General features: G+C 39.9%; 1 protein-coding gene across 1 annotated transcript in view; it reads right to left on the bottom strand.

The window, feature by feature from the left end:
• The window catches only part of RAPGEF4 (Rap guanine nucleotide exchange factor (GEF) 4), a gene marked incomplete at its 5' end in the record, with an annotated part of 123,364 nt that overhangs the window by 91,734 nt on the left and 15,329 nt on the right, over positions 1 to 16,301 (bottom strand). The window contains 1 exon segment of the mRNA XM_008568170.1: positions 16,067 to 16,213. Coding sequence (XP_008566392.1) covers positions 16,067 to 16,213 — 147 coding nt within the window.

Genomic DNA, 16,301 nt, shown 5'->3' with positions numbered 1-16,301 from the left:
TTGATAGTTTTATAAATTTATAACTTTTTTTTCTTCCTCAAGAAGTTAAGAAGAAGAGTCAAATATAAGCTTTGGAAATCTTGTCCAGTAACCAAAAAGAATATTCTGCATAAAATATTCTACAGAAGAAGCCGATACAGTGGGTTGCTTCTGGCAATGGGAACTGGTAGCTGAAGCAGCGGGTGGGTGAAAAGCATACTTTTCATTATATATCCTGTTGTATTTTTCAAATTTTGTACCAAATGCATGAATTACTTAGCCTCCAGAAACTAAATAATTCTGTTAAAATAAAAAACAAAGAGAATTCTTGCTTTGCATGATAGGCCATGTTATGGCTAATTTTTAAATAATGTACCATTGTCTGAAGTTGTCCAGTTAGCTTAATGGGCATTATTAAATGTGAACAGTTTTTGGCAGGGGAGGAACAGAACTGGGAATACAAAACCATACTTCCATGAAAACCTCTTATCCATCATTTTGGAACTGGGCACAAAATGCCCAAATGAGCTCAGCTATTTAGAGAGGCATAAATCCATAAATTAGAAATACTAATCTTAAAACGGGCATTGATAGAACATCTTTCTGCAAAGCATTTCTATTTTGATCCCTGGAATTTTGCATTTTTTTTTCTAATTTCTTTTTCACTACAAAAAGAGTTTTGGAATATCAATGTCAAAGCATTAAATCCTGATGACAACTATTTTCTATTTCCACTCACCATAACAAATTCTGTAAAGATGCGTTAAACAGTACTCTCCCACATGAACGGGGGAATGGGTTATATAATCTGGTCTATATCATTTTGTTTCTAAAGAAAATGGTTTTTAATCTTTCGGGGGGGTAACAAACAAATATCGGATTAGAATGAAAGCCATGAACTCTCTTTTCAGAAAAATATGCACACATATATAAAAAATTTCAAAGGTTAAATAGCTGGTCCATGAACTCCCCAGGGGTCATGGGTCCCAGATTAAAAGCACCTATTGTAGACCATTCCTCTTTTCTGATACTCCACACACAAACCTACCTGCCAATGGACTAAATGAGTTACTGTATTACTAAAAGGTAAAAAGCTAAGATTTGAGTCTAATCCTAAATTTTCCTAAATGAGCTAAAAGTTCTTTTTATTCCATAAGTTCCCATAATGAAATTCTGGATACTTAAACCATATTCTTCAAACTGAGCTGGTAATAACTTCCTACTAAAGAGTTAACATAGGTAAAAAGATAAGAATGGTTCTGGCACTTAGTGGGCAGTCAATAAAATTCATCTATTATCCTTAGTTATTTATTATTCACATACAGAGACCCACCATGCAAATGTAAAATCCAATGACCACGATGTTTTTTACTCAGATCTGGCCTTTAGACAGAATGTCATAGATCCCTCAAATGGGATGCTCTTGGGGCTCACCTTGCTTCTACATAAGATCAGAGACTTTCCCAAGTCCTGGGGGAGCACAGAGATGCAAATGAGTGATGTGGATGGAGCATCTCTGCTTTCTGGGACGGTGTCAGCAGAGCCCCCTGAAAGTGGGAGGCACTACCTGACAGACACCTGCACACCCCCAAACCTGGGAGAAACCAAATGGATCCCTGAGCGTGTCTATAATAGTCTTTAGTACCGTCTCCACCAGTTTTGGAGCAACATTTGGTATCTCGCTCCAGGCTCTCTCAACCCTGGGTCCTCTTAGCCTCCAGGTTTCTTGGTCTGTTTTGGAGGGAAAGTCACCTTTCCCGAATCTCAGCAATTTCAGATGTTGTCCTTTCTGATCGCCATCCCCTGATCTGATACCAACCTGTCTTTCTTAGAGTCATTTTGACCACCTGGATCCTCATCTCCTCAATCTTTCCTTCACAGACAGATCTGATTATAAAAATAAACCGTCGAGAGGCAACACATACGTGAAGGGGCTGCTGTTATTCCTTCCTTATGCCACTCACCTGGTCTGGAGGAGTCTGTCTGGGAGACGTTAGAGACAGCATTTGGGCTGGGTCTTGGGAAAGGTGAGGAAGGGAGGTGATAATAGGCAAAAGGAACATCCAACCAAGAGAACAGGAAGGCCCAGGTAAGAGCAGTAGTCAGTGAATCCAAACTTGGAGTCTGCTGGTTCCCTTGGTTAACACTCTGGGCTTGTTACATGTTTTTGCACCAAGAGAGCAAGCAGGCACATAGCTGGTCTCCGAATGAGCTGGGGGAGGGGTTCAGGAAGGGGTGGAAGGATATCAAAACCCTGTTCTGTCCTCAAGAAAGGCCAGGAGGCCCTAATGGGCTCCTAACTCCATAAGGAGCATGAGGATGAGAGAAGCGTGTCCCTTGCACAGGGAGGGCTGCTAGGACCCCTCCTCTGTGTGAAGATGTGTCACATCAGAAGCACGTATATCTTCTGCCTGTGTCCAGTGAAGTCTGGAGAAGGGGCTTGGATGGGGGANCATGAAAACCTCTTATCCATCATTTTGGAACTGGGCACAAAATGCCCAAATGAGCTCAGCTATTTAGAGAGGCATAAATCCATAAATTAGAAATACTAATCTTAAAACGGGCATTGATAGAACATCTTTCTGCAAAGCATTTCTATTTTGATCCCTGGAATTTTGCATTTTTTTTTTTCTAATTTCTTTTTCACTACAAAAAGAGTTTTGGAATATCAATGTCAAAGCATTAAATCCTGATGACAACTATTTTCTATTTCCACTCACCATAACAAATTCTGTAAAGATGCGTTAAACAGTACTCTCCCACATGAACGGGGGAATGGGTTATATAATCTGGTCTATATCATTTTGTTTCTAAAGAAAATGGTTTTTAATCTTTCGGGGGGGTAACAAACAAATATCGGATTAGAATGAAAGCCATGAACTCTCTTTTCAGAAAAATATGCACACATATATAAAAAATTTCAAAGGTTAAATAGCTGGTCCATGAACTCCCCAGGGGTCATGGGTCCCAGATTAAAAGCACCTATTGTAGACCATTCCTCTTTTCTGATACTCCACACACAAACCTACCTGCCAATGGACTAAATGAGTTACTGTATTACTAAAAGGTAAAAAGCTAAGATTTGAGTCTAATCCTAAATTTTCCTAAATGAGCTAAAAGTTCTTTTTATTCCATAAGTTCCCATAATGAAATTCTGGATACTTAAACCATATTCTTCAAACTGAGCTGGTAATAACTTCCTACTAAAGAGTTAACATAGGTAAAAAGATAAGAATGGTTCTGGCACTTAGTGGGCAGTCAATAAAATTCATCTATTATCCTTAGTTATTTATTATTCACATACAGAGACCCACCATGCAAATGTAAAATCCAATGACCACGATGTTTTTTACTCAGATCTGGCCTTTAGACAGAATGTCATAGATCCCTCAAATGGGATGCTCTTGGGGCTCACCTTGCTTCTACATAAGATCAGAGAAGACTTTCCCAAGTCCTGGGGGAGCACAGAGATGCAAATGAGTGATGTGGATGGAGCATCTCTGCTTTCTGGGACGGTGTCAGCAGAGCCCCCTGAAAGTGGGAGGCACTACCTGACAGACACCTGCACACCCCCAAACCTGGGAGAAACCAAATGGATCCCTGAGCGTGTCTATAATAGTCTTTAGTACCGTCTCCACCAGTTTTGGAGCAACATTTGGTATCTCGCTCCAGGCTCTCTCAACATGTATTTTTCTTAGTCCTCGTATAACTTCGTATAATGTATGCTATACGAAGTTATTACGTCTCTGCTTTCTGGGACGGTGTCAGCAGAGCCCCCTGAAAGTGGGAGGCACTACCTGACAGACACCTGCACACCCCCAAACCTGGGAGAAACCAAATGGATCCCTGAGCGTGTCTATAATAGTCTTTAGTACCGTCTCCACCAGTTTTGGAGCAACATTTGGTATCTCGCTCCAGGCTCTCTCAACCCTGGGTCCTCTTAGCCTCCAGGTTTCTTGGTCTGTTTTGGAGGGAAAGTCACCTTTCCCGAATCTCAGCAATTTCAGATGTTGTCCTTTCTGATCGCCATCCCCTGATCTGATACCAACCTGTCTTTCTTAGAGTCATTTTGACCACCTGGATCCTCATCTCCTCAATCTTTCCTTCACAGACAGATCTGATTATAAAAATAAACCGTCGAGAGGCAACACATACGTGAAGGGGCTGCTGTTATTCCTTCCTTATGCCACTCACCTGGTCTGGAGGAGTCTGTCTGGGAGACGTTAGAGACAGCATTTGGGCTGGGTCTTGGGAAAGGTGAGGAAGGGAGGTGATAATAGGCAAAAGGAACATCCAACCAAGAGAACAGGAAGGCCCAGGTAAGAGCAGTAGTCAGTGAATCCAAACTTGGAGTCTGCTGGTTCCCTTGGTTAACACTCTGGGCTTGTTACATGTTTTTGCACCAAGAGAGCAAGCAGGCACATAGCTGGTCTCCGAATGAGCTGGGGGAGGGGTTCAGGAAGGGGTGGAAGGATATCAAAACCCTGTTCTGTCCTCAAGAAAGGCCAGGAGGCCCTAATGGGCTCCTAACTCCATAAGGAGCATGAGGATGAGAGAAGCGTGTCCCTTGCACAGGGAGGGCTGCTAGGACCCCTCCTCTGTGTGAAGATGTGTCACATCAGAAGCACGTATATCTTCTGCCTGTGTCCAGTGAAGTCTGGAGAAGGGGCTTGGATGGGGGATGCACAGGGAGGGCTGCTAGGACCCCTCCTCTGTGTGAAGATGTGTCACATCAGAAGCACGTGTATCTTCTGCCTGTGTCCAGTGAAGTCTGGAGAAGGGGCTTGGATGGGGGAAAATATATAAAGCAACAGGCAGAAAGCAAGAAAGAGAATTTTGGGAAGATGAATTCCCAACTGTGCTAAAACTTCTCTAAAAATGTATTAACAGAGCCAGGACTCAGCTGTTTAGACTATTATGCTTGCAACTGTTATTTTCAGGAATTCACCTAAGGATTTTAATTTATTAGTTTTCATTTATTAATTATCACCTTGTTAAATATGCTATCAGCCATATATGATGAAAACTTCTGGTGATGAAGGAGAGAAAATGTCAATGGAGGCAGTGTGACCAGCAGTTCAGTTTTCAGAGAACTAAAATACTAACCTTTTTAAAAGCTATTTTAAAAATTTATAACTTTTTTGATAAGCAAATACCTTTTACAGTGTTATTCACAAAGTTGTGTATGTTCTGGAGCAAGTATATCATTTGTTAAATGCAATATCTGATCATTTTACTACATTTCCCCTTACTCAAGTTCTCTTATGCTTTTAATGGGAGTTACATATAACGAAAGTTATTATAGAAATTTTCTCCTTTTTCAGAATATTTGCACTAGACAATTCTATGAACTTTAAACAAAGCTAAGCATGGGCAAAAATACCCTTCAAACAAATAAACTAAAACCCACAACAAATAGCAAAGGGCTAAAAATGAAAAACTGTTTTCATTAATACTTACTGGTACTAATATGAACTTTCCCCATGACTATCAAAGAGGTAGATACAATTTTGGACAATGAAAAGGAGAAAGCAGTTATGGATGTACAAAAAAAGAGGACTCACTTCACTAATTTCTGAAAAGGTCATACTACTACTAGGAGGTGTGTTTCAGTCAGACCCAAAGCTTCAAGCAGTGTGTGGCGCGGGGGCAAGTGGGAACAAAGGACTAGATAGAGTGTTCCACAATCAGATCACTGGGATCGTTACAGAAAAGCAGCGCTAAGGAGTAGAAGGGGTGATCATAGATCATGGTGTAAATAACCAGAAAAGAAATCTTTAGAAAATTTTGCTACCTATCCTAAAATAAGGTCCACATAGAGGTTATAAGAAACAATTGGAGGCAAGATATGGATTTGTAAGAACATTTAAAAACTTTTTTGAAGCAAAAGAGAGAAGTAATAAAAAGTTGTTAAAACTCATTCGATCCATGCAGGCAACACCATTGACTAAAACACATTATCACTTACATCAGGTTATTTTTCAAATCCTCTGCAAATGAAAGTAAGATAATACCTGTATAAAACAAACTTAAAATTTGTTTTAAATCATGAAATAGCCAGACTTATGATGGATTTAATGGATTTAAATTTTACATATATTAAATATTATGAAAAATGAAAAGTAAACATACATGCACATAAAATATTTGCAGGAATTATAACAAAGGGTTAATGTCTTGTTCAAATAAAGCATTCATGTAAATTGGTAAATAAATGCAAATGTATGAATAACACGTCCACGAAGAGAAAATATAATCAGTAAGGAAACAGATAAGAAAATCTCACCCATCCCAGTAATCAAAGAAAGAAACACAGTTACAATAACAGTGCCTATTACTATTGGAAATATATATACGTATATTATACACATGTAATGGGCATGCTCAAATACTCTTGGTGGCAGAATAAAAGCTATTGAAATTAAATGTGATCATAATTATCAAGCGTCATAAGTCATAAAAGTTTTCATACTCTTCAAACTAGTAATTCTTTTTCTAGGAATTTATTCTGAAGAAATAATTCTCAAAGTACAGTCCAGGGACAGTTGAGTCTCCCAAGACTCTCAGGGTCCAAAACTCTTTTCATAGTAAAATGAAGACATTACTTGTCTTTTTTACTCTCATTTTCTCACGATGGTACAGCGGAGTGTCATAAGGTGAGATGACACCATTGTTCTGACAACTAAGAAAATGTGTGCTTGTAGGACGGTGGAATTTGGGAATGATCTTGCATCTCATTTTCATACTTTCGATAACTAGACCACATAGGCAACCTCTAATTTATAAAGCCTTGAATAAACCCCACATACTCTATCTCCAAACTACTGATTGCCATTGTCACTTAAATCTGGCAGAAGCCCCAATTTGGAAGTGAAATGTATGAGAGAAAGAAAAATTACACTAGGAAATTCAACACAGACTAGTAAGGAACAAACATATTATTCAATCGTAGATCCTTAGTCCAGGGCAGAAGAAGAACGCACAGAAAGGGCAGAAGAAAGGGCACAGTAGCCCACCGCGGTAAGACAGAAAGGGCACCGTAGCCCACCGCGGTAAGACAAGGATCTCAGCCCTGGCTGCCGGGTAGATCCATCCGGGGAGCTTTAAGAAGCTACTGATGCCCACGCCCCATTTTCTAGAGACTCTGGTTTCATGGGTCAAGTGAGGACCCAGGCATGGGAATTTAAAAGAAAAAGCTCCCCAGGTAATTCTAATGTGGGTCCAGTTTTAAGAACTACAACTATAAATGATGAAAGAAACCAAAAAGTTATTTTTCCTTCCCAAATAATATATTTTGATACAATATGAACTGCTGCCTTATATTCTGTCCTTTCCAATCACATAATTTGTGGCTCTGCGTTAATGTGTAAACCAAAGGGGAATGGGGACACTATATTTCTCAACCCATAAGGCACAGAAGTTATCAATCAATATTCACTTTGACTGCCCCTGTAGCAAGGCAGAATTTACGTAAAGGTATCTGCTTTACAATAAGGTGGCCCAGGAAGCTGGAGAACTCTGCAGAAAGTTATCCAGCAAAGTTGGGCGAAACCAGGAATAGATCAAAATTTCATTCCAGACTACCTGACCACATCAACAGCCTTTGGAAGGTCTGTCTTACATTTATTGGTTTGGGCCAGACAGCTCGGAACATTGAGGTCAGTGTGATCAAACAGGGGCAAGACTGCAGGAATTCGGAGAGGCCAACTCTGTGACAGGATTTCCTGCTGCTTCTTCCTCAGTGTCAGACACTCTGCCCCAGTGACTGTGCCCTAACCTCTCACAGCAGCCTGGAGATGCTGTGGGAGTGGAATCTGGCCCCTCTAGAGCAGGGAAGTCCCATGACCACAGGACTTTCTACACATAAAGAGCTTAACAATATCGCTCAGTCCATACCACGAGTTCCTTCTGAAAGTCTCAAGTTCTTAAAGTTTTCCTGACTAGAACTGCCTTTGCCTGGGGGACCCATTAAACCTCAGAGCGGATTTCTTCAGATGGTGACTGAACAACAAACAAAAAATAAAACCGGGCATTTGGAAATACAACACGTGACACCCTCCCAGCACAGGCTGAGCTCTCACCAAGCCTGCCCAGGTGGGGGGCGGGTGAATCATAGTGCCACAGCCCCTCGGGGCAGGGCTGCCTCCAACGCTAGCATTCGGTTACTGACCCTAATCCCTCAGGGATTCTGAAAAACAGCCTTGTTAGCCACACAAGAATTCAGAGCCAGATCTCCTTGTCTCTGGATGTAATGAGACCCTGGGTGGAAATGAATTTCTCCCTGCCCTCCCCATTATGTCCCTCAGCACACTGTATCTTTCTTAGAGTGTTTTTCAGTTTGTTTTACATATGTGTCTATGATTGTCTGTCTTCTCCGGTTCATTGTAAACCACAGAAAAGCAGACCTAGTGCATTTTGCTCCTCCACAGGGTGGGGACCAAGCATGCTTGTTGAATATGACAGGAGTTTCTTAGGTATGAATTTTTTTTTTTTTTTTTTTTTGTCTTTTTCCGTGTCCGGCAATGGATCGCAACCCTCAGTGTCGCCCCCGTACCGGACCGGGGACCGGCAAAACGGGATCACAACCCTCGGTGCTGCTCCCGCGCCTCGCTCAGCCAGTGAGCGGGAACTGGTCTGTATGTGGGATCCGAACCCTCGGCGGGAGCGCCGCTGCGCTTCCCAAGTGGCGCACTAGCGCAGTGCGCCACCGGGCCGGCCGATTAGGTATGAATTTTATTAAATGGCATCAATTACCATTGAGTTGAGCAGCTATTAGGAAGGGTACATTGCCCAGCAGGTTTGCTGAGAGAGAGCCACTATAAGATAAAAGTGCAGGGGACAGGGTGGGTGTGAGGTGTCAACAGCGTGCCAGCAAATACACAACCAAGGGAGATGTTCCAGAACCTCTGTTAACAGCAGCTCCTAAAAGACCTGAGTATCCCCTCTACACTCCTGAAATGAACACCCAAAGGAGGACCAGTTCAGGGGAAATGACTCCTGGTCACAGCCCCTGCTGACGGCCCACCAGGCAGCAGTTTGGCATTGCTAGCATCTGCCAGTGAAGCCTTGATCTGTTCAGACCCCTTCATCATCTTCTGAGAAATAGAGAGATCATGGCTCAGAGAGCAGGTAGGACTTCAAGATATCAATAATGTAAGAGAATTCCCATAAACACTAAGGACTGCATATAATCTGAGAGCCACAGGTAAGATAACCTACTGGGCATCCAGAGGATAAAATACTATCACCCTCAATCTGCTTCCTTGCCCAAAATTCATTTTTAATATATGCCATTCAAATAAGTCACTAGAAAAATATGTGTATTTAATATTGGTGTGATAAATGTTAACTCTTCCTAGTTATGAACAACTATCTTTATCTTCAAGAAACAAATTTAAGATTATCAGGCTAAATAAGATCATCCTTCACTATCAAATAAAGATAAGCCCCCCTCCCCCCTCCCCCCCAACCACAAACAAAGATGAAATCAAATTATGTCAGTGCCGTGGTACATATTTAGTTCTGGTGGAACATAATTAGAAAAGCCAGAGACGTTTTTGAGCATAATTCCAAAATGCAAACTGTGACATTAATGTTAATATTTCCCCACCCTCCCCCCCTTCAGTAAAGAATAAAAAGATCCATTCTGACCTTGTAGAGCATACGTCCTTCTTTTTCTGTCTCGAAGTTCTCAGACATCCAGTGAATATGTATCCTTTATTTGGACAGCAAAATGTACCTTCATTGCTGATAATTCTCTGCTCGTATTTATTACTGAGTGTATCTCAGTCCACAGAGAGAAAACCAGTGCTAATAGTTCTCCAGGAAAGCTCAGGCAGTCAAAAGCAATAAGAAAAGACTTCTTTTTTTTTTTTTTTTTTTTAACTTTAGTTAGCTCCTAATAACTTCACTCCCTTCCTCTCTGGATTTGAATCATTTTGCCACTCCATGGAAAAGCTTGAGGACAGAGGGCTGAGACCCTGGTGCAGACACAAGGTCCAAGTCATCAGAGCAGGCTTCCGCTTGGTTGAAAAGAATCAGAACTGAGAGAAGAGAGGCAAGAGAACCAGCCAACAGGATGTGTGTGGCTGGAGTTCCTGGCATGAAGTCTTGGCTTTCATGTTTATTTTTGGATGTATTTTTCTTAGTCCTTTGATGCAGATTTCTGGCCTGTGAAGTAACCCTACAGTACAAGCTCCAAAGTTGCCAAAAGTAAGCACAGGCTTCTGACTTGGGAGAATGCTGGTCCCTTGGCTTTCAGGCTTCAGCTACTCCTCAGATGAGGATGTGGGACCCAGTGCGTTAACAGGCAGGCAACGGGCTTCCTACCTGCAGCTGGACTGTGCAGTCCTGCCTCAGTACCCAGTGCCACTAAACATTCACCTGAAACACTGGTCCACCTGGAAAGCCTACCATTAATGCAAAAGTGAAACAACCTGAAATTGCTAGCATGCTAAATAAAGCCAAAAAATCCCACCGAGAGGACTTCTGAGATGTCTATGTTCTGAGATATTATGTTTTCAGTATTTGGCTTTTGTTTTCTGATAGCCACAGACAGATAGGAACATCAAGCCTATTCAAGCAGGAGCAGATGCTCTGGAAGGTACGTTATGCTAATATGGTTTTTAAAGCATATCAGCAAAGACTAAGCCGCTGTCATTTCAACAATTTTTATTCTCACAGAGGCTTGAAAGATTACTAATGGAAAAGGGCTTTTCCCCCTACGTATTCTAAAAGAGGCAGTAAATAGAAATAACCAAAAAAGCTTTTCAATTCCACAACTGCCAACATATCTGCTAGAATCTTACAGGAAAAAAAAAGACTCTGAAAATTAGGGAATAGAAAGAGACATAAACATAGTTCTTCAACAGCATTCATTACTCTTAGAGATAGCCTTGTTTACTAATTGCTTTCTTTTCCTAAGACAGAAACATTCATTTATTTCTTATTTTTACCATCCAGTTTTATGTCTCATAAAGCATGAAATAGATTTCCAGTCAGTTATCAATATTTACTAAGGCCACAGACACATTTGGGGAATAAACTCTACTATACCAATTATATCCAAGCAATGGTTCTCTGTGACATGTTTTGCCGTGGTTGAAATAAAATCACAATAGTATGCCAAGAGGTTTCTGGATAATAATTACAGCTAAGAAACCACTTCTGGGGCCGGCCCGGTGGCGCGCTGCTACAGTGTGCCGCTTGGGAAGCGCGGTGGCGCTCCCGCCAAGGGTTCGGATCCCACATACAGACCGGTTCCCGCTCGCTGGCTGAGCGAGGTGTGGGAGCAACCCCGAGGGTTGTGATCCCGTTGCCGGTCCTGGTCCGGTGCGGGCGCGACACTGAGGGTTGCGATCCGTTGCCAGACACGAAAAAAGACAAAAAGGAAAAAAAAAAAAAAAAAAGAAACCACTTCTATGGTAACATGGGTGAGGCTACAAATTTAAAACATTGGTTTTATTTTCAACAGCTCTGTAATTTTATTACTGTCCTTAAATTTTCAAAGAATTTATTCACAAATATTTGTCATTATTTTAAACATGCTCGAACATGGCTCACAGTAAAGGAAATTTTTTGCCAGAATGATGTTCATGCAATTGAAATACAGGTAAACAGATGGTAACCACTAGTTCAAGGGGGCTCTCACTAGCATCTTTTATGTGTTTGACCAAGACTGCCTCTCTAGTCTATTTCCCTGAACACACTGGATTCATCACCTCATTCAATCTCAAGTACTTGGAATATTCCACACAGAGATGTCAAAACATGCCGCAAACCTGAAAGCATCTTCATACAGACATAACATTAGACAGACAGTCAGAAAGAAAACCAAAAAAACCCTCATGATTGTTGTTCTAACCACTGGAAACTTTCTTATACTATATGTGCTGAGAAGAAATTCATGGAATTGGGCAGTTAATCAGTTTTATATTTATTCCAAGAACCACCATCAATCATAAATACCCATAATTTTGGATCAACTATTAATAACTGGTTTAGACTTCCAAGCCTACACTTAACTGCTTTGCCATTTAACTTCCTTACTGAGGGTAGAAAATGCCACTGGTGTCAAAAGGTTTAAATTATATAATTGTCTCAAGAACTAAAAATGGTATTCCAGGACTTTTAATTTTCTTCTGTATGTAACTGAGAAACATAATTATCTCCAATCTCTCTCTCTTTCTCACTCTCTCTCTCTGCCTGTCCCTTACTCCCTCCTGAGATACCACTGAAAAATGAGATGTTTTATACCCTGGTTAATAAATTTATTTTATTGAGTTCTAATATCAAAGAGAAATTCAAGGAGGGAGGCATTATTGACCAACTCTGAATAAGTTTACCATAATTTATGTAAGCTAAGAATATATGACTTGACTTTAATATGGAACAACCTAGCACCCTCAAATGTGACCATAAATTGGCAATTGAAATATGAAAAGGGTGACAGAAAGAAAGTAGTTTCATTAGGAAAGATGTAGGGTACAAAGAAAAGCATCAAGCTGCTACCTCTTAAATCTTGGGGAGTATTTATTTTATTTGATGTATTAGTAGAGACTATCAGATAAATGTTTCTGGTCACATTTATGGCAATAATATTTTTTTTAAATACTGGGTGTTGCTCATTTGACTTACAACATAATAGACCATAAAAACCAAGAAGTATTGGGGATAGAATTGAATAGGATTTCAAAATCTCATGCATGCTTCTCTGAGTGCACACCTGTTGCGGCCCAGGAAGCTTGCCTTTGACCAGGAAAGGAAGGGGGATTTTATAGCTTTGTTCTGCCATTGAAGTTCCAAGTATAAAATATAAAGGAAAGTATTCGCTCAGCCAATCGTAGAACTATTTTTGACTGTGCTACCTGTTAATGATTAGGTAACAATTTTCAGTTAGAAGTAACTAAGAATTCTGAGAGTAGTGTTTTAGCCTTCAATCCCTCTAACTGATGTCAAGAGCATATATAAGGAGACAAAGCTAAACATAAAAATGCTTGCTATAAAATGGACCCACCATGACATTCCTCAAAAATAAATAGTTAAATGAGATGAACAAGCAAATTTAGACCCAAGATTCAGGTTCTCCAATTCTGCTATTTGGAACCTATGACCTAACACTGACTCAGCTCCTTACATTGCCAACAGTAGGTACTTTATCCAGTTTACCTTTCTGTGGTCTTCTTTCTGCCATCCTACAGTTCAGAGATGATTCAGGATTCTACCTAAATCCTGAAGCTACATAATTCTTCCTTATGCGGTCCTTCCCTTTTGATATTTGGTTGATGGACCTAACTTAGATTTCAGCTTACAGTATGAACTTGGGTTTTAATTTTCCTAACAGATACCATTTACCAGCCCAATGGATGCCTAAATTATTAACCCTATTATCTGACATAATCAAGAAATAGGTGTTCTGGTTATCAAATATTTTACTAGCAGATTAGTGCTACATATGCAATGAATAGATCATCAATATTCAAGGTACAGAAATAAAATTTATTTAATGATAATGACATATTATACTCTGAAATTATATTATTGACTTGCTTACTGTATTTTCTGTCTCTTCCAAGTAGAATAGAAGCTAGAAGTCCCTGCCCTGACAGCAGCAACTGTCATTTCATTTCATGTCTGTTGTTCATTTATATATGCATATGTATATGTACGTGTATATATACATACATATACTTGACAGATAGGAAATAGTATTGTCAAATAAATGAATGGTAAAATCAACATAATTCAATCTTTTTGATTCAGAAGGTATTTTAGAATTGCACAAATTTTTAGGAGTATCAGGTACCGTATGTGCATAAGCATGTCCAGTGATAAAGTGCTTATTAACAGATTGCTAGATAATGGAGTTTATGACATTTTCATTTTAGGCAGTTAAAATGTTGATTGAGCACCTAATTCGCACTCTACACTGAGTTGCATTAACAGGCAAATAAAATGAAGTGTCTGACTAATCTCTTACTCACTATGAGATTCCAGTCCCTGCCCTGTAAAAGAGGTCAGATAAAAACTGTAACCATTATTAATAGTGGGACAACCAGACATTATGAGCCTCTTGATGTACTCAGCATCACCTTTGACACTGCCTTGCCAAAAATGTTTGACTTGATCTAATCAAGCCTTCAGCCTAACTTCCATCTACAGGAACCCCCAGAGAAGAGGTGCTAAAAAAGATAACAGGAGAAAATAATCATACACATCTTGAATTTGGGAGAAACTGACCTGGTCTTTTTAACAAGTCAATGCTACTGGGGTGGGGAGAAGGGAAGGAGAGAAGAAAGAGAGAGAGACTTGCTTAGATGTAACAATCAAATGTAATACATGGTTCTTTACTGGAGCCTGGTTTTTGAAAAAAACAGCTATAAAAAACATTTATGGAACAATTTGAAAGACAGACTAGGTGTTAGATATTAGGATATTATCATTAGTTTTGTAGATGAGGTAATGGTATTATGGGTATATAGCAGGATATTCTCATTTTTTGAGATACATGCTAAATATTCAGGATGAAATGTGATGATGTCTGTCATTTACGTTAAGGAGGTTCAGCAAAAAATGAAGATGAAGCAAATGGGGCCACATGTTAACAACTACTGAACTAAGTGGGGTGAGTGGGGGTTTTTAAAAATTTTTAATAAATTTGTTTCAATGTTCATGGGTAGCAACTTCTCAGGAATTTCCTTCACAGTACTGAGAGCTCCTAATTAAAATTAACTTCTTAATATTTCCACAAACCATCCTCTATCAGCAATTCGAGTAAGTCATCACAGACAAAAGCGGTTATAATGACACATATCACAGGTAGGAATCATTTTTGTTCCTAAACCAGTTTTCCAAATTCCCTTTTTGAAAAAGACTTTTCAGTTTACCTTTTAAAATGAAAGATCCAAAAAATGTCTTATTTGCCTCAAGCTTGGTCTCTTTTAATTGACAGAAAACCTCTCCACACACACCTCATGCAAACCTACTTTGGTTTTTCCTTCCTAAAACTAGCTTTTGTCTCTGAACTTTACAGAGCAGTTGGAGCTCTTTAATATTTTCTAAGAGAAACATTTCAAACAAGTAACCCTGCAATTTATTCACTACTGCCAAGAATAAAAGTAACAGGTTTCACCACCAAGGCCTTCCAAGGCTTTGCATGACTTTTAAGGCAAAGCATCACTCATTCACCTGCAGGTTGGCTCCATTAATGCATCTGTCATTTGTTTGGCCCTGGAGGAAACTATTTGATTACACAAAATTCTTTTTAGATCAAGTTTAAAATCTTGGCCACACTGGGACAAGTGGCGAAGCCTGCCAGCTCTATGGGTTAACACTTGGACATACTGAGCCAAGGACAAAGACAAGGAGCAACCACAGGTTAAAATCAGAAGTTTAAAAAACTGAAAAGGAATGAATGTACAAGATGCAAGGCTTAGCTGGGCCCTTATAAGTGCTCTATTTGCCATGCCTGCATATAAGATGATTTATTCCTCATACTTCCTGTAAAAGAGCACAACTCCCTAAGGGGCACTGGTAAGCATCAGTAAATGCAAAAGCCACCAGGACCAGTTGCATCCATCCACTGCTGTGCCACCTATGCATCTGGAAGTTGGCAAGTAACCAGACATCTTTATGTACCTCCATTTCCCATACCTTATTATAGGGCACATCATTTTTAAAAGCATCTAAATGAAGCAGATGTTAACCCACTTTCCCAGGGAACATGTCAATGATGATTTTTAAAATGCAAAAGAAAATGTCAAAGTATTTTGTTCCCTGGTTAAGAATACATCTGTGCAGTAAGAGAGAGAAAATACATAAAACACTCTATGGTCATTCAAGAAATAATTATAAGGTATGTCAAACTACAGAAAATTGAGCAAGCACTAAATTAAAAAAAAAAAAAGGATGTCTTGTGTCAAAATGGCTTTTTCACTCACTCATTTCAAAAACAGGTTTTGAAAATTAAATTCCATCTACCAGCTCAGAACAGAGCACATTAAGGCTTGACTGTAATGCCATTATCCATGTGGCAGCTCCCTTTCTTTTCTGAAACTGCATTAATTGACAAAGAAGCCTAGGGGCTCACCTCCCATAGTGCCTTGAAGTCCTTCTGCTCAATGCGGAGCAGTTCGCTGCTCTCCCTGGTAACGATGGTTGCATGGCGGGGTGTGTTGTCCAGAATGGACTCTCCAAAGGCTGTCCCAATTCCCAGGGTACAGATGGTCACGGCATCCTGTAAATCCCCAAAACTGGTCATTAGAAAATTAAACATCTAACGGATGGGTGAGTTGTCTTTTCTTTGAATGGAAGTGTAATTATGT

This window comes from Galeopterus variegatus, unplaced genomic scaffold, assembly GCF_000696425.1.
Source record: "Galeopterus variegatus unplaced genomic scaffold, G_variegatus-3.0.2 Scaffold383, whole genome shotgun sequence".
In the NCBI taxonomy this organism is placed as follows: Eukaryota; Metazoa; Chordata; class Mammalia; order Dermoptera; family Cynocephalidae; genus Galeopterus; species Galeopterus variegatus.
This window is presented reverse-complemented; position numbering and strand designations above follow the sequence as displayed.